The 19590-nt window shown below is 40.1% G+C and overlaps 1 protein-coding gene across 1 annotated transcript in view; it reads right to left on the reverse strand.

Annotated features, from left to right (window-relative positions):
* Positions 1–9856, reverse strand: part of AQR (aquarius intron-binding spliceosomal factor) — a 104517-nt gene extending 94661 nt beyond the window's left edge. The window contains exons 1-4 of the mRNA XM_075530610.1: positions 9641–9856; positions 6881–6937; positions 4342–4382; positions 1164–1199 (exon numbers count right to left, since the gene is read on the reverse strand). Coding sequence (XP_075386725.1) covers positions 1164–1199; positions 4342–4382; positions 6881–6937; positions 9641–9715 — 209 coding nt within the window. The 5' untranslated portion in view covers positions 9716–9856. The remainder of the gene's footprint in view (positions 1–1163; positions 1200–4341; positions 4383–6880; positions 6938–9640) is intronic.
* Between the last annotated feature and the right edge of the window lie 9734 nt (positions 9857–19590).

Consider the following 19590-nt stretch of genomic DNA (forward strand, 5'->3'; position numbering starts at 1 on the left):
AGAATGCAGTGAAAAGTGAATTGTCATAGATGCAGTTAGATTAAAATTTAGCAATCTATCACTTGATCTCCCTTATGATCCATTTAAATGTGTTCTAGATTTTACTATTTTCTACTTTTCAGTTGAAGTTTTTCTCTATTTTGTGTTATTAGTTTGATTTATCGTTGCATGCTTTTCGGTATATGAAGTCCAGGACAGTCATTGGATGAATGGTTCCTTGCAGTTAGAACAGGGAAGGTTAGAGGCAAGTGGGGAGCTAATAACAGCAAGTATAAGAATGAAGAAATGTTCCAAAAATGGTGGTGGTGAAAACTGTACAACTCTCCTTGATGTGAATAAACTACTGAACTATAGGATATGTGAATTAAATGCCAATGAAACTATTGGGGGAAAGAGTAAAAATTCCTTCCTGAGTTATGTAATTGTCCTTTCATTAGCAAGTCTGGTAATGTGAATTCAGCTGTCCTAAAGGTGCTCTACTTCATAAAATTTAACTAAGTATAGAATTCTAATTTAATATTGGTTGTTATCGCTGTACTGATTTGGTTCCATTATCTCTTCTACTATTATAATGGACAATATAGCTTAGCAGAGAGAAAAAAAAGGAAATTGTTTCACTTTAAATGCCGCTGATCACTAAAGGAAGAGTTTATAATTCAATCACTAGATTCAAGTAAGAGTTTATAAATTGCTCAGCACAATTTCTTAACTAGTAAGAAACAACTCCAAAGACAAGTTATACTGATAAGACCAAATCTTTGAAAACAAACATTCCAGACAATATTCCAAACATTCCAAACAATATTCCATACAGTATCATACACACATTCCAAAATAAGTTGACATAAAAAATACTAACCTTTACAACTTTTAAATCATTTTCCTCTCAGTCAAACACATTGCCATCGAGTCGTTTACAACTCATAGCGACCCTACAGGCAGAGTGGGACTGCCCGTGTGGCTTCCTGAGACTGAATTCTTCACAAGAATAGAAAGCCTCATCTTTCTCCCACAGAGTGGATGGTGGTTTCGAGCTGCTGACCTCTCAGCCAAAACCCAACATGTAAACACTACATCAAACTATGCAGAAAGTATAACTAAAAAATAAATCACATGATCATCTTTACCCTCATCAAAGTATACTTGAGTATATGGATACTCACCTAAATTCCAGAAGCATTATCTTTCGAATGGCAAATCTAAATTATAAAAATAATAAAATCATTTTAATAGCACATGTAGATATTACAGTTATCAATGCCAATGCATACTGAAACCTTTTAACATTAATTCACACATGAGAACAAGGACATTTTAATATGCACTAAAAATAAAGTTACTTTTTTTAATATGTTTCCATTTTGTTCCAGGGTCGCTTTGCTTATTTTTAAAGTTGTCCAAGAATATGTACTTAAGTGAAATTACATCCTACTTATTTAACAAATTCAATCAGCAGTATTACAAAGTGGGGAAACAAGCATCTTGATGAATAAATCTAGACAATTTAAACCAAATCACGGATATTTATCCATGTTCACCAGACAGTCACAGTGGTCAAGACAGCCAGTTTCAACTTCCAAACCCACTGCCACTGAGCAGACACGGCAAATCTCTATGAGACCAGTTAAGACTTATCTTTCTGACTGGCAGCCTTGAACCAGTGACCGTGCAGTTAGCAGTCCAAGGCTTAGCTGATATGTTTTAACTTACGTACTAGCAAACATATTTTTCATTAGTACTCAAATGAAATATCCTGCTGTACAGCCTTGCTCTCCTAAAAGTACACCAGACATGTGTATCTGAATTGCGAATGTGGGAATAATTTTATAGGGTTCCTAGTCTCAATATTAAACCTAAAAGATTAGAAAATTGAAAAGGGAATATAAGTTATTTTACTTCATTACTGTCTCTTTTTAATAGAAATACTTTGCTTAACACAAATACATGACTTGGCAGTCAAGGAGTATTGATCCAAAGTCAGGTTCAATTGTCAGACACTTTTCTCATTTTGTGTACTAGAAATAGAGTAGCCAGACCAGAAGACTGCCACTAGATAATAGTCATCGGCTTTGAAAATTAAACACAGGCATTATGAATTTATAATCCCCAGGAAACCATGATCCTGTCCAAATCTTTTCCCACTGACTTCTGATCTCTGAAACAGTTTCAGCGAGGATGCACTGTCACAGAACTGTAAGGAGAATGAAATCGTGGTTTTGATCAGGCAAAAGCACAAGGACAGCACTTCTCAATGTACTAGCTTGTAGGTCAGCCAGGCCAAAGAGTGGACAGGTCATCTGCAGTGACACTCCTCGCTCTCCATCCGTAGACAGCACTTTAATTACATGGTCACGCAATGCCCAGTGTGTACAGAACAGCTTCTGGGCGCTTATAACTAACTTTGTTTCCCTAATTCAGTATCATACTCTACTGGCTGCTAAGGCAATGAATACATGATTATGACAAGGAGCCAGAACTTTTCTTTATCTAAACAAGAGTGGGAACCGCACAGGCCTGCCTTGTTTTCCCGGGTCTCGCTCACTGCTCTTTAGAACTCTCTAGGCCCAAACATTTTTGTGTGTTTGTTTCTATTGTGAGTTTACACAAATTGTTTTTATACTTAAAAAGAGAAGGGAAGCTCTCTTATAAAGCAATTTACTTTTGCCACTGTATTATATTTTTATTCTAAATATTTTAATTAATCATATTGAAATATAGCACACAAAAGGAATTAAATGGGTAGGTATGGCCTTTGGAATTATTTTCAGCTCAACACCTGTGAACTGACCACCCAGGCCCCAAACCCCCAGGGCACTGCCCACAATCCAGGAGCCCCTGCTTGCCTCTTTCCTCATCTATGCAAGTAGTCAGATATGAACACTGTCATTTACTTTTGTTTCTTTTTGAATTTGAAATAAATGGAATCACACAATACATACTCATTTGTGCCTGATTTTTTTCTGTTCACTATTATTGTTGGTTATTTTTTAATCATCTATTTAAAGAGTGCATTTGGAAGTAGGTAGTTCAAAAGTTTATAATGTCAGAACCCGTGTCAGCTTCTCAGCAAAATTTTTGACAAGTTGCTTCAAAAAAGTCACAGCCTGAATGAAACACCCTTACCCTGCACACAAAGGGTGGCCATCAGTCAGAATTCAACGAGATGGCAACGAACAATACTTCTACCTACTGGGAAGCATCCTGGACAAGTTACTTAACCTTTCTCTCTCTCTATCTCAAGTTCTTCATCCGTAAAATGACTCAGCGTGGTTGGGAAGTTATATGTGTTAATATGTACAAGGTGCTCCGAATAGATTCTGGCATATAGTAAGCACTCAATATAAAAAAAAAATTTAAGTATTTTAGTTTTAAATTTGGAATAAAAATATGTAAGGTACACCTGCCAATTCTTATAATGTAAGGTAAACCTGCTAATTCTGATAATGGCAAGGGCAGCAAATATTAATCATTCATGTAATATGCTACTCATTACTAGGGTAATTGGCAATGTTATAAAATGATTTAAAAAAACAACAACTGTAGAACCACCCCCCCCCCAAAATAAAAAGAGTACTCATTTATCTGTAGATTTAATATGGATGTAGCTGATGTAGACTAGAATCGCCTGTGGTAAACGGGTCAGGAAGGTGTTCTTTGACTTAATATTTATCTTCTCTAATTTTTGACCATGAACTGACTCAAGTACACATTGTGTGTGTGTACATGCCTGTGCATGGAAATGGCAAGTACGCTACAGGGTAAGCCAAAGAATTATAGCTTTCTGAAATCTGTCTCTAGGCTCAGAATAGGCACACTGTAACTTTTACCTTATTCAATTGGACAAATCAAGGGGTAAGATAACAGATTTGGCCCAGAGTATAGACAAGGGGTCGTGAGACATATTTGTTCGTTTATGAACAAAACTATGAAGTCACATGGGCAAGGGCATATATTCAAGTAGAATGGGGGGAAAAAAAGAGTCAATCATGCAATATGCCCAGAGTTTGTTTTCCTAAATTTGTGTATGAATTTGCCTCTATTTATAATAAAGTACATTTTCCAGGTTAAAAAAAAGAATATGAACTCTGACAATGTGAAATAGATATTCCTTTAAAAATGAAATATATGCTATACAACTTACTTCCTCTAGTCTTAAGCAAACTTAAAAAGGGAGAGAAATAACTTATGGCTCTTTAACATTTAGATATAAATTCTTTCTTGTCACCAGATAGTCACCAACTGAGAAGAGAAGGGACAAAAATAAGTCCCAAATTATAAAAGTTCACAGAAAATCTAGTTGGGTCCAACCCGAATCCCAACATAAGATAAACAGGTTCCTACCTTGATTTGACAATTTCTTTCTCATATATGTCTTCAATTACCTGTCATCAAAAGCATAACAATGTTTCAGATTTCAAACAACTTTAGATCCTAAATTTTTTCAACCTTAGTTACTGAGATTACACATAATATTCTGGTTTAAGAAAGCTTTACTACTGTTGATATAATACTAATGGGTTCTCTAAACATTCTCATTATACTACTCAAAATATGAAATAAAAGAAGAAAACTATATATATCTAAACAAAAACAAAGACTGAAAAAACACACCATGAATATGGCATGTCTATAATAAGGAAAATTAAAACCCCCAAGATCAGAGTACGTTCAGAAAACGTCAAATCCATAAATGCTATCAGACGATACCTGAAGGTCACTAATAATGTGCTATCAAAAACAAGACAGAATGTTAAAAATATGAAGACACAGTAAAGTGAAATACAGATCATTATATCTAACTGTTATACACAGGATCTGAGAAAGCTTCAAGACTTCCCGTCTTCTACATTAGGGCTGGTCTAAGTGCTGCACCTGGGAGCCTGGTTGAAATCATCCACCTGCAGTGCTGCTGGCTAGGCCCCTTGGGCAAGTGCGTGAGCTAAGACTCAGTTTCCCAATCCACAAAAGGGATCTAATAATACAAATAGCCCACAGCTGGGTGCTTACACTGTGCCACTAGGGTTCCTTAAAGACATCATTCTCTTTAAGTATCAACCCATAACTAGAACTATAAGAATGATCTGCATATGACTTCAATCTCTAAACTCCACACCAGCAGATTTTATTCAATCTGATCCTACCATCTGGATTTTGTCAATGGAAAATGACCCAATACACACAAATACAAATAGACATAAACAGAAGATAGTAAAATAGAGCGATATTGCTGCTAATTAAGACTAACAATGTATTCCATGTTTACAAATATACTCTTAATAAATAATAAAATGGGATTAAATGGCAAAACAAATGACACATTCAAACTCAAATCATGTAAAACTTACAGGTTAAGAATCCATTTAATGGGAGGGAGGGGAATAAAATGAGTTGATAGCAAGGGCTCAAGTAGAAAGAAAATGTTTAAAAAAACGTTTTTTAAAATAGAAAAAAAACATTTTGAGAATGACAATGGCAACAAATGTACAAATGTGCTTGACACAATGGATGGATGTATGGATTCTGTCTGATAAGAGCTGTATGAGCCCCCAATAAAATGATTTTAAAAAAAGAAGCAGCTGTTTCACAACGGCAGCAAAAGTACCACGATTCACTTCACACAGCAGCACTTACCTGTGGTCTTCCTTACTTGTTTAATGGCACGCTCTGTAGCACCTACAGTTAACCCTGAACAACACAGGCTTGAACTGCCAAGGGCCACTTATACAGACTACTTTTTCGTGCCTGTAGCAGCTATCTCTTCGGTAAATTGTTCATCACGGGGAAAAGTGACCTTGTGTAGTTCTCGTGCAAGTTCCATCGTGTTCAGTGGCACATCTTACACATTAAATAACACCACAGGTGGGACCCATCGGAAGTGTGTGCCACGAGTGATGCTGGAATAGGTGCCCTAGTGGTATCGTGGCTTACCTGTAGGGCTGCTGACGGCAAGGTCAGCAGTTTGAAATCACTAGCTGCTCTACAAGAGAAAGATGAGGATTTCTAACCCAGTTAGTCTTGGAAACCCACAGGGGCTGTTCTACTCTGTCCCACAAGGTCAGAATCATTCTAGGGCAGTGAGGTTTGGAGTGAGTGATGTTGGAAAGGGTCCTCAGTAGAGAAGAGTCATGACCTGACAGGAAGTTATTGAATTGCTTGATATATACCGAAGTTTGAGGTTAGCCGCTGTGGTTGTCCAACATTTAAAGATAAATGAATCTAGCATTAGGGACCGTTTTAAAAACAGAAAAGAAAATTCATACAGTGGTATCTGCATTTACTACACCAGTAGAGGCAAAAACGTGGCACTTTGTAAAATACCTTTCTTATCTCCTATTGAAAGTGCAGCTTAGGCGGGTGAAGTAAGCCATAATGTAACGCACAAAATCACCTGCTGTCCGTAATGCTGCTGGTCAACAGTGGGCTTCGTGGTTAAGTGTCTGGTGGAGTCAAAAGTTATACGTAGAGGGCATAGGAGCACATGCCGCTAAACGTTACTTTGTTTAATGGTCAACTGTCTTTCCCTTAGACTCAGCTAGTAAGAATTTTCCCTTTCATTTATTTTAAATTGTTTCAACTGACCCATAAATCCACTCCCTAACAAGGTCTTACTGGTCCTTAGTCACCTAAACCCCAACAGGGTTACCATTATTACAATGTTTGCGACCAGTTCAACAGAACTAAAATTACCAGGGAAAACAAAAGGATCTACCCTAAATGAACTGTTGAAAACGTATAAACGACAATCTCCATGTATCTGTAAGGATTCGCAAGGGGTCACTAACAAGAGAAATAAATTTAAAATAGTTTGACTATTAAAAAATAGATACTAAAACATACCCTTTCCAAAAGTATGCTTTTGAAATGATTGAAACATACTTACTTTTATATCAAAAGGTGATTTGTTCTTGATGTGGGGAGCCCAGTATTTGCAAGCCAACTGCAAAGTAAGAGTAGAAACTATAAGAAACGGATTCAAACCACTGGAAGACTAAGATCATTTAGTGACAAGCATTTCTAATCATGGGCAACTGGCACTGGAGAAGAGAGTTGGGTTTGGGGCCCCAAACAACTAAATGTCAGTGGTACTTCCAAGTCCATTTTCCCACTTCCAGTCCATTATGATAAAAACAAACGTGCTTTCCAACCGCTCCTACGGAAGTCACAGTGCTGGTTAATACCAACGAGGCCATATCCTTAGCATGACAAGCACTATTTGGACCAATATTAAAAACCAGCCCCCAAACCTTCACGAAGGTTGCTGTATAAAACAATAAGCCTTTAAGTGATTAGTACTCAGCCCCTAGTCTCCTTCCCCCATAAAAACAAACCCTAAAACTTTAGTCTATCAGCTGGTCACCTACACTAGGTTTTACCTGCAAATTTTGAATGTTACATACATATACACAGTCTCCAGACACTTAGATGAATTGTCTAAGGAACAACATGGCTTTGCCAATTTTTTAAAAACTGAATGTCTTTAAAAATGGAAAACTAACAAGCACAAAGATGCATTAGTATATTTATGAAAAGGTAAACTTTCACTCTACCTGGCACACTTTGTGGCCCTCAACTAAAACTAAACCCATTAGCACTGGGTTGCATCAAACTGACCCAAACCACCCAAGACAGAATAGAACTGTCCCCAGGGCTGAACCCTATTGCTGGTAAGCTAATTCTGACTCACGGCGATCTTCCAAGGCAATGCATCTTTACAGAAACCGATGGCCACATCTCGTTCCTGCGGTGCAGCTACTACACGGGTTCCCAGCCTTCCTCACACCGTGACCCTTTCAGACAGTTCCACATGTGGTGGGGACCCCCAACCATCACATTATTGTCGTTGCTACTTCATAACTGTCATTTTGTTACTGTTATGAATAGTAATGTAAATACTTGGTATGCAGGATGAATTTTCACTGTTACAAATTGAACATAATTAAACCTGATTAAAGCACAGTGATTAACCACAAAACAGCATGTAATTATATCTTGTGAAATATTTGTGTGTTTTCTGATGGTCCTAGGCAACCCCTGAGAAAGGGTAGTTCACCCCCAAAGGGGTCATGACCCACAGGCAGAGAACCGCTGAACTACTAGGTTTAAACCAAGCACTTAGTCACTATATTGTCAGGGATTTTGGAATGAAGTAAAATAAAAAGCATTACCTTTAGCTGTTAGGCTTTCCTCAACCCTACATGGTGGTAATCATTTCTCCCTTCTCTTCTTTTTGTACAGAGCTCCAATATAGTGTAATTTTTCTGAATTAAAATTACCTGATTGCTCCCCTATTTCTGTTGCCCTCTGAATTGCAATGCTTAAGAAGAAGTGAGACCAATGTCTTATTTGCACCTATGGCTCAGCATCTAACACAGCACCCTATTTTTTACATATAATAGGCCCTTATAAATAACAAGCATGTGCATTAATGCACGTAGCACACACATGAAAATAATGTGCAAGGGGCGATGCAGCAAACTGTATCATGTGCACATGGTGTAAAATTACGATAAACATACTCAAATAGGCTCTCAAGCAATAGCCTTTGAGACACAGAGAAAATGCTTCTCAAAACATTGTAGGAATTGCTCACTTATTTCCCAATTTACCAATCACTCTCCAACCAACTTGATCCCCAATTATTCTGTGGTGTCATTCCTAACCCTGCCCCCTCTGAGCACAAAGTCTCAAACATCATCTCACTTTATCACACCCTTAAGAGAACTGAGCCTGGTTCAAACCATTTACTGTGCATGTCTGCTCCATTAGCGATCTAGCAAACATGTATTAAGCATCCACCATGCAGCTTTTTACTCCTGAGTACTGGGGTTCTAACCTGTGACTGCTCAAACACCACTTAACTTGTGTCCTCTCACTCAAATAGCACTTCCCACCAGAGTTCTCCATAACAAAAAATTTCCATTCCACCCAATATAGCATAAGCTTTTTTCAAAATAAACTTTACTGACACACACATAAGAAATAGATCTAATGGCATTAAAAAACAAATATAAAAACATCACCCGTATAGTTTTTCGTGCTGTGATAGCTAGATGCTGGAAGTTAGGCCCAATGCAAGCCAATGAACAATTTCGAATGAATGTTCTCGTCTCTTCAGCTAAAGCAGTGGTTCTCAACTTTCCTAATGCCGCGGCCCTTTCATACAGCTCATGTTGTGCTGACCCTCCAACCATAAAATTATTTTCGCTGCTACTTTATCACTGTCATTTTGCTACTGTGATGAATCGGGCGACCCCTGTGAATGGGTCATTCGATCCCCTAAGGGGTCGCGACCCACAGGTTGAGAACCGCTGATCTATAGATGTATTTGGAGATGTCTTGTCGCATTCCTCAAACACTTAAATGACCCTACTGCCCCATCCACCCCAAAATGCCTGTTCTTCTGAAGAGTCGATTCAGCATCACCTCTACTGAGCAGCCTTTTCAATCCAAGCTAAGTGTTCCTTTTTCTCTGAACGCAGTGTTCCTGCGACCAACTCCAAATTAAATCTCGCGGAGTTATCTTCGTGTTCGGCGTCTGTCTTCCCTAAATCGTGAATTCCTTAGAAAACTCGGGATGCTTCCCGAGGGGGAAGGGGGGCAGTCTTACTGCCCGACCCTCAGGGACTCGCTTTGAACTCACCTGGGTCACAAACTCCGCGTTGATTTGTGACACTGTGGGAGCCACGATTTTCTTGGGCTGCGCAGGGGTCGCCATGGCAGCACACGCTCTCCGTTCAGCTGAGAACCAAAGAACCGCTCAGGACGGCGGTGAGTCCGCTGCACTGTCCCTAAGCGCGGTCTGCAGTCGCGAAATCCGCGCGGCAGAAGCCACCGGCTCGAGTTCCCTCAGCTCTCGGAAGCGGAACCGAGGGAAACCGGAAGTCCTCGCCGGCCTGGTATCTGAGATAGACAAACGCATCGGCCTCCCCCGACACTGCCCCCTAGTGGGCAGAAGAAAAGAGAAACCAAAGTGGCAGGATAGAGGTCGCTGGAAGGTCCCTGGCGGGTGGGTTACTTCCTGTGAATGAGCAGGTCGAGTTGATGTTCTATTCAACCCTCCAAAGAGCTGCATTTAAAAAAATAGACCAGGCATCTAGAGGTTGGTTTTAATTATTTGTTTTTATAGCTTGTGGAAATAGAACTCGACAAACAATAATTAAATATTTAGTACTTTTTCTGAATCAAAGGATTTTAACTTATTCTTCTGCCAATCATAACTGATTTTCATCGATAGTTATTTTTCAGGTAAGGCACAGAAGGTCAACTGAAGTAGTAGCCGCGACTTTGAGCTATGGAACTAACTTTCACATTTCCGCTGCCTGATAATGTAGAGGTTGCCTAGCTGGGGAGGCGCTCCTCACGGTTGGCCTTTGCAGCAGTGAATGGGTGCAGCAGTGAATGGGTGCAGCTTTGGCTTGTCTTCTCCAGACATGTCAGACACTGCTGGTACACAGGCTCGTGCGTTCCCCAAACAGGGATCTTCAATATTGAGTTGTTTTGTGGCTCAGAGCTTCCAGGTAGCTCTGTTGCTTTTAACTTGATTACCTGTTCTAGCTCTCAGAATGTTTTCATCCACCTGTGGAATATAATCCAATGCGGCAAAGTTTTCTTTGGTAATCTGCCGGGCAGCGTGGTTCATGGGGATACTGGCTTCTTCATGCAGTTGGCCCTCGATAATCAGGAGAGTTTCCTGTGGCCTCTGTGGGTGTTGCTGCACTCGTATTCTCCACTGATTTTAAAGGTTTTAATCGGTTACAAGTTTTCTGAAAATGGCTCTGCAATAGGTGATCCATAAATGTCATCCAGGCAAGCAGACCGAATGGACTGGACTTGGGGGCCTGCGCTGCCATCTTCTTACACAGAGATAAAAATGCATTTAGTACAAATTGATACTTTTTTTTACATTTTATTAGGGACTCATACAACTCTTATCACAATCCATACATATACATACATCAACTATATAAAGCACATCCATACATTCCCTGCCCCAATCATTCTCAAAGCATTTGCTCTCCACTTAAGCCCCCTGCATCAAGTCCTCTTTTTTTTTCCCCTACCTCCCCTTTCTCCCCTCCCTCACAAATTGATACTTTTTGACCTACACAGTATTACGTGTTTCCCTACTGTCTTTCATTCAGCATGATTTTGTCATTCGTCCATATTATATATCATCTTAATTGATTTCTTTTTTATTGATGGGTAGTATTCCATAGCACATTCTACACCGTGCTTTAGCAATCCATTCATCTGTTGAAAGATATTTGGGTTGTGGAAATTACATAATTTTTTGTCAACTTGATAAATAAGTGTAGGGGTGGGGCCTAGCCTGCCAATCAAGTCATAGTCTGAGGATGGCTCCTTGTGGGCGTGGCCTTTCCATGAGGATTCTGGGAACTTCCTCTTTCTCCTCCAGAGCCTCTCTCTGCTTCACCCTGTGTTTCCCCTTCTTGTGGACAAGCCACTTAGATCCAAGCTGATGACGGCCAGAGCCCTGGAGACCACCATTGAATCTACAAGACATTGCACCCATTAGCCTTTGATCTCCCTGCATTCTACATCATTGCATGTGGCTGCATGAGTCTGGAGAGGGATTTATGGACTAGGCTAATGTTGGACTTATGGACTTGATCTGAACGGGGCTGGAATATTTCCTCAATATATAATTCTTTGATATAAAGCTCTCTTACACATGTAGGAGTGTATCTGGATTTGTTTCTCGGGTCAACCTGGCCTAACAGGGTTGTTTCGGAGCAATTACAAATAATACTTCTATGCAAAGAATATACAGATGTGCTTTATACAACTGATGTATGTATATGTATGGATTGTGATAAGAGTTGTATGAGCCCCAAATAAATTTTTTTAAAAAAATGCTTCTATGAGCATTTGTGCGTTTGACTCCATGTGGACATGACTCTATGAGGGCAAGTCAAAGAGTATTGCTGCTAGGATTCTAGTTCATATTTTGTTTGAAACAATTTCTTCCAAACAAAACAAATTTTGAATGTGTCTCAGTGGTCAGTTGGTACTACAGACAAATTCTCTCCATAATACACATGCGTGAGTCTTGACTTAATACCTTTACACATAAGAATACTTTTGTGCCATGATATTTTTAATGTTTTAGAGAAGGTGAGTACATTTCTGTTTAGCAATACTTATGACAGATATTATAATAATCCGTAGTTCAATCACATCAAGCAGTATTGTACAATTGTTACCACATTCACTTTCAATACATTTTCTTTCTTCGTGAACTCCTTGATATCAGTTCCCCTTTATCCCCTCCTACCCCCACCCAATCCCCCAGGAACCCTTATTACTTTTTCCCTATAATAGGTTTTTGGCATTTTGTTGTTGGTGTTGTTTTCTTTTAGCCATATCTTACAAGATAAAACAATCCATCCACATACCATTCTATTGTTCAATTCCATCAAATGGGGTTATCCAATCACCAATTCAAGCAGCTCCCTATCACCCCTTCTCCACTCCTTTCGTCCCTACCACCCGGGAACCATTACTCCTGTTACTGTTTCTGAAGGGTTATCTATCTTGGCTTTCATTTACCAAGCAATCTTAAATGTACAAATGAACATACACAAGTTTCACATGGTTAATGGGGTAAAACAAATAAAAAGCATAACAGTAAAGAGAAGAAATATTAAAGAATTAAAGGAGAGTTATGTGGCTCATCAGTGCTATACTGATCCCTGGATTTTTCATCCCTTCTGTGTGGCCCTTCTGAGAGGAAATGTTCGATTATCTTACAGGTGAGTTTTGGGCCTACACTACATCCACACCCCTTCACATAGATTTGGTTGCTTGCTTTTGAACTTCTGATACCTCTTCCAGTTGGCAACCTCATGATCATACAAGCTGGTGTGCTTCTTCCATGTGGGCTTTGTTGTTTCCCTGCTAGATGCCTGCTAGTTTTACTACAAGCCTTTAAGTCCCTGGACACTATATCTTTTAATAGCTGGGGACCATCAGCTTTCTTCTCCACATTTTATTTTTCACCCATTTTATGAAGAAGATGAGTATCATACAATGCCACATTATTAGAATAACCCATTCTTGAACTGAAGTAAGATTTAAGTAGAGGCCCAGGGTCCTCCTTATGAGAAGGCTACACCCCAAAGAGTCACCATCAGTCTGCGTGCCTTGATTGACAACCTGGATACCACCCCTCACTTATATATTGTTTTAAGTTGACATATAATTATCTAACGACCTACAACTGAAATTCCCTAGTGTGAGAAGAAGCAAATGACTGTCATACAAGGAATACAGAACTGCTGGTCGTGGGACATTGATTCCAATCTCTCACCTTCAGTTTACCTAATCAACAGTGGGCTTTGACTCATGTACTATTTTATGTCCTCCTTGCTTTATTATGACATGTATAATCTGATAGGCATGGTTTTGATGGAGTGAATAAATAGTTTTTAAAGTTTTGTCTTATCACCAACCCCCATTGTTTGTGTAGTGGCCAGTCACTTAAGAGCTTAAACTGTACACGTTAATAATTCATGTAGTGTGGGTTGTAGCTGGCCTATATTTGTATAATGTCATTTTCTCAACAGTGCTTTAAATTCTATCCCATTGGTTAAATTAATGACACTATCACTAGAATTCTCTTAGGCCCCAAGGAGAAGATGGTTAAATGTTTTCTAACATAAGATGACAATGATGTCTCTAAAGTGAACCAGAGATAGATACAAACCATAGATAGGTGACTGACTGAACTTTGGGCTGGCATTTCCGTCTAACTCCAGCCCAGGAACAGTTAGTTCTGACGGCATAGCCCTGTGCTGATGCTCGCCCTCAAGAAGAGATCACTGAAGAAACGGGTGATACAGCAAAGTGTCACAGAGAAACTAGATGGTACCCAGTTATCAGAAGGTACTTTAGGGTCTTAAAGGCTTGTCTTCATACAAGCAGCCATATAAGTAAGGTCTCAACTAAGTCCACATGGAAGAAGCACACCAGCCTGTGTGAGCCACTCACTCATTGCCATCAAATCAAGGCTGACCCACAGTGACTCCCATGAGATTCCGGGACTGTGACAATTCACAGGAGTAAAAAGCCCAGTCTTTCTCCCGAGGACTGGTGGTTCCGAACTGCTGACTGTGAGGATAGCAGTCCAACTCTTAACCACTACGCCACCAGGGCACCTCTTAGTGATCCAAAGACTATAAATAATGAATTCAAACCTGCAGAAGGGAATGGTGCCCGAGCTCAAATTGTGACTGCCTGGTTCACAGAAGGTTATCAATGACAGTAGAAGCCCCAAATCCATTTGATTTGGATCACATATAGTTTAAGCCTCTGGTAAATAATCCCTGATGACAGATGACGGATGTATAAATCTTGTTATCAGATGCAAAGCATTGTAGTCAACTAAGGCAGACAGGTTTAGATTAAAATGTAATATCTTACCACTTGATCTTTTAATGCATTTTAAAGTTGTCTCAGTAAAAAGAAAAAAGTGAAGGGGAAACACGTGGATTAAATCTCCCTGGCCACAGATTAGGGATGTGGATAGCCCTGCTACCATGCACACTGCATTGGAATGTGGATTGTTCCATACAGTTAGGTTAAAATTTAATATCTGATCATTTGATCTCCCTCCTGACTTGTTTTTAATTTATTCTAGATTTTACTATTTTCTTTTTGTAAGGTAAATTTGGCGACGGAAAGAAAGAATAGCTCCCGGGCAAGGTCCAAGGGTCCCTAATTAGGGCCAGAGAAGTAGCGCCACAGGGAGGAGGGGAGTACAGAGAAAGGGATGAAAGCATGGTGAGGTTCATGGGTCCCCAGCTGGGGGCCCCAGTCTTAGAGGTGAAGAGTTTTATAGCCTGTGTCTTTGGGGAGGTAGTAGCTGGGGAATTTTCCATTGCAACTTTGTTGTCTGCAGATTCAGGGCTAAGCAACAAGGTTCAAAGTTCAAAGCCTTCTGCACCTGGGCTGGATGGCCACCAAAGGGGAGGGGAATCTGGCCTCTTGCAGCGACCTTGAAGTGTTTGCACCAGCGCCAGGTATCTCTTCACTCATCTGCCCTGCCAACTCCGGCTTCCGCCTGACGCTTTTTGATTGAGGTTTTTCTGTTTTATTTTGTTACTGTTAGATTTTTTCCCCATTCTGTATATGAAATCTAGGATAGGTAAATCTATAGAGACAGTAACTGGATTAGTAGCTTTAGAGGATTACGATGGTGTGAGACTGACTGGGGGAAGGAGGCGCTAATAACAATGAGCACAACACAGAAGGAAATGTTCTAAAATTGATTGTGGTGATGATTGTACAACCCTTATTAATATGAGTTAACTATTGAATTGTATGATATGTGAATTATATAGGTCACAAAAATGGTTAAATTCTTTCTGAGGTTTGAATTAATATCAATTTTAAAAAAATCATTTTATTTGTGGCGTGTGCAGCTTTTATCACAATCCATACGTATATCCATTGTGTCAAGCACATTTCTACATATGTTGCCATCATTTTCAAAACATTTTCTTTCTACTTGAGCCTTTGGTATTAGCTCCTTATTTTCCCCCTCCCCGATCCCTCTCCCTCATGAACCCTGGATAATTTATATACATATATATTTTTTCATCTTTAAAAATATCATTTTATTAGGGGCTCATACAACTCTAATCACAACCCATACATACATCAATTGTGTAAAGCACATTTGTGCATTCATTGCCCTCATCATTCTCAAAACATTTGCTCTCCACTTAAGCCCCTGGCATCAGCTCCTCATTTTTCCCCTCCTTCCCTGCTTCCCCCTCCCTCATGAACCCTTGATAATTTATATATTATCATTTTGTCATAGCTTGCACTGTCCGACATCTCCCTTCACCCACTTTTCTGTTGTCCGTCCCCCAGGGAGGAGGTCACATGTAGATCCTTCTAATCAGTTCCCCCTTTCCAACACACCCTCCCGGTATTGCCACTCGCACCATTGGTCCTGAAGGGATCATCTGTCCTGGATTCCCTGTGTTTCCAGTTCCTATCTGTACCAGTGTACATCCTCTGGTCTAGCCAGATTTGTAAGGTAAAATTGGGATCATAATGGGGGGTAGGGGTGGTAGGAAGCATTTAGGACCTAAAGGAAAGTTGTATGTTTCTTCATTGCTACATTGCACCCTGAGTGGCTCATCTCCTCTGCGAGACCCTTCTGTAAGATGATGTCCAGTGTCCTACCAATGAGCTTTGGGAATCCTCTCCACAATCCCCATTTCTTCATGTCAAACACTGACCGATGTCTCTCTTCATCCACTTTTCTGTTGTTCATCCCCCTGAGAGGGGGTTATATGTAGATCATTGTGATCGGTTCCCCCTTTCTCCCCCCCCCCCATCAATATTAAAGTTTTAGCAAAACTCTAGTGGACATCTTTCCAAATCACTAAAGCTTTGCAATAAGTTTACAGGAATGTTGCTCCACATAAAGAAGTTTTTTAGATGGATCAAGCATTTTAAGGAAGCTGGCAAAGACCTGAAAGTGCCAAAATAGGAAAAGCTGTCAACTTGCAAATCAAGAAATTCTGCTGAAGTCCAGGAAGTGGTGGAAGAAGACCACAGTTTTCCTGGATTCAATAGGTATTGAAGATGTGATCTCACCTTATTTGGCATTTTCAATTTTAAGCAAACATCTTGGCCTCAGCAAGCTTTCAGGTCTAGGAGTGTGGAAAGTCTTGTGTTAAAATCAGCCAGCTTAAAGACCCCATCTTTTCATCTTTCTTTTAAGCAAAATCAAAGCTAATGAAGACAACCTTGTGGAGTGAAATGTACTAGATGCAGCTTGAATTCAACAATATGACCCGGAGAGCGAGGCTCAATCAGAATGGGAACAGGATTTTCTGTGCCAGCCAAATTCAAGTCAGTAGTTAGCTAAGGTTATGGAAAGTGTTCTTTTGGATTTCGAAGGTAAACTCTTAATAGATTTTCTTGAAAGACAGAGGAGGATCATGGGAGCTTATGATGAGGAAAGTCTTGAGTACATGGACTTATATTGGTGTATTGTTGAGGAAAAGGTCAAGAAAGCATCTTCACCAAGAAATGTTTTGCATCATGATGTGTGTCTACTTATTCTTTGAAGGCAGAGAGGACTGCCCTATAAGAATTTCACTGGGAAAACTAGCCCCATTCACCGTGCAGCCTGATTTGGTCCCTTCAGACATCTTTACATTGCACAAACTCCCAGAACAGTGCAAGGGCATGCAGCTTGAGGCCCTTGAGGATGCCAGAGCCGCCATTTTGGCATGCTGTGGCGCAAGCAGAATTCCTCAAGGAGGGCGAGCTGGAAACACCATGTTCGGAAGTGTACACACCCAGAGAGAAGAGACATGAAGAAACAGAAGCTTCACGTTGATATTTTTGCTTTGCAAATCTTTCTGCGATTTTGTACCACTACTTTTTTACTTCCCTTTATATCTCCTTTTCGCTTAATAAATATCTTGGTGTGGAATGGCTGGGTCATATGGTAGGTTAACTTAAGAGAACCAACAAAAACTTCACATTTGTTTTTGTTTTACTAATCTGATTCGGGAGCAAAACTTTTTGCAAAGTCCCACACGACCAGAAACTGACTTCTCGCCTTCTCTGCTACCACCTAGTGCAGGCCACCAGCATCTCTTGTCTAGATTGTTGCCTTGCCTCCCAGGAGGACAAGTTCTACAAGTCTAAGAAAACTGTCAAATGCAATTCAGATAAAATCCGTTGTCTGGATGAAGCACTCCAGGAGCTATTTTACTCATAGTAAAAACTAACATCCTGAAAATGGGTAGGTTTAACATATTTCAATATCAACAAACTAGAAAGTAGGCTCATTCTCTGAGAGGGCAAGGATCTAAATGAAGTTTGGAATAGTCGCTTCACAGTTCCTCAACAGTTGTAGAATGAATATATACCAGACCCTTTTTGAGCATCAAGTGCTCTGTATGCATCTTCTACATTAAGGCATACAGTCCAGCTCAACATCGGTTCGGTGTAGCTTCACTAATCCATCAAGTGTCTCCTGAGGATGTAAAATAAACCTGAATTCTCAGCTTAACCCTGGAGCCATCCTCAGAAGCTCTGAGGATGAAGGCCAGTAAGCTAGCAAATTCTCAAAGGATTTTGATGCACAGTGAAATTTGCAAACCACTGGTCTGATGGAAGATGAGCAGTAACAATTGGTCTGTGAACAAAAGGTAGTGGAAGCCCAGGGTGTGGGTAAAACAAAAAGGCTTCCAGAAAAATTAGAATCTATGTGCACACTTCAAAGAATTGATTAGTGTTTGCCACTGTGGATGCAAAGTATTACTTCCATATTTCTTTTAATGTCATTCTACCATTTTTATTCCGTTGTCTTTTTTCTCTTAGCACTGAAATTCCAAGTCCTTCTAATGGGCAAGAAGGGACATCTCAACAACAATGAGTCTGTCTTTCCCTGCAGCTCCTGAAAAGCAGATGGTATTCTACAATATCAAAATCCTTGCAAATGTTACATTGAAAAGGTCTTTTATTTTTGCAGGTTAGTGTTGGATCAATCGTGGGCGCTTGTCTTTTCTGATAGTCATGGAAGAGAGGTAAATGAAATTTTTCTAAATCATCTCATTGGTGTCTCTTAAAGCTCCTGTAACAATCCATACATCCTTTGTGTTAAGCATATTTGTACATGTTGTCATGATCCTTTTCAAAACATTTTTCTACTTGAGCCCTCAGTATCAGCCCATTTTCCCCTCCCTCATGAACGCTTGATCATTTATAAATTAGTATTTTCATCTTACACCAACCGCTGTCTCCCTTCACATTTTTGTTCATCCTCAAGGAGGGCGAGGGGAGGTTATATTGCAATCATTGTGATAGGTTCTGTTCTCCCCCCACCTTCCTCCTACCCCCATGGTACCACTACTCCCATTATTGTTCTTGAGGGGCTTGTCTGTCCTGGATTCCTTATGTTGAGAGCTCTTATCTGTACCAGTGTGCATCCTCTGGTCTAGCTTTATTTGTAAGGTAGAATTGGAGTCATGAGAGTGGGGTGGGGAAGCATTAAAGAACTAGAGAGCGGAGGGAGGAAGCCCTAGCTGGAGCTAGTAAATAAACTTTTGCCAAAAAAAAAAAAAAAACACTAGAGGAATGTTGTATGCTTTGTTGTTGCTCTACTGCACCCTGGTTGGCTCGTCCCTTCATTTGTGGCCCTTCTGTGAGGAGGATGTCCAATTGTGTAGATAGGCTTTGGGTTTTCGCTCCCCCCGCCCCTCCGCCCCTTTGCCTTGATGTTTTTATTCTGGGTCTTTTGGTGCCTGATATGATCCGACACCTTGAGATCACACAGGCTGGTGATTCTTCCATGTGTGCTTTGTCGCTCCTCAGTTAGATGGCTGCTTGTTTATCTCCCAGCTTTTAAGACTTCAGCCGATATATCTTTTGATAGCCAAGCACCATCAGCTTTCTTCACATTAGCTTATGCACCCATTTTGTGTTCAGAAGGCGAGCATCACAGGATACCATGTTATTAGAACAAAGTGTCCTTGCGTTGAACACTTGAGTACTTGAATAGAGGCCCAATACTGTCTGCTTCCTTAATATTTAACA

This window comes from Tenrec ecaudatus, chromosome 14, assembly GCF_050624435.1.
Source record: "Tenrec ecaudatus isolate mTenEca1 chromosome 14, mTenEca1.hap1, whole genome shotgun sequence".
Lineage (NCBI taxonomy): Eukaryota > Metazoa > Chordata > Mammalia > Afrosoricida > Tenrecidae > Tenrec > Tenrec ecaudatus.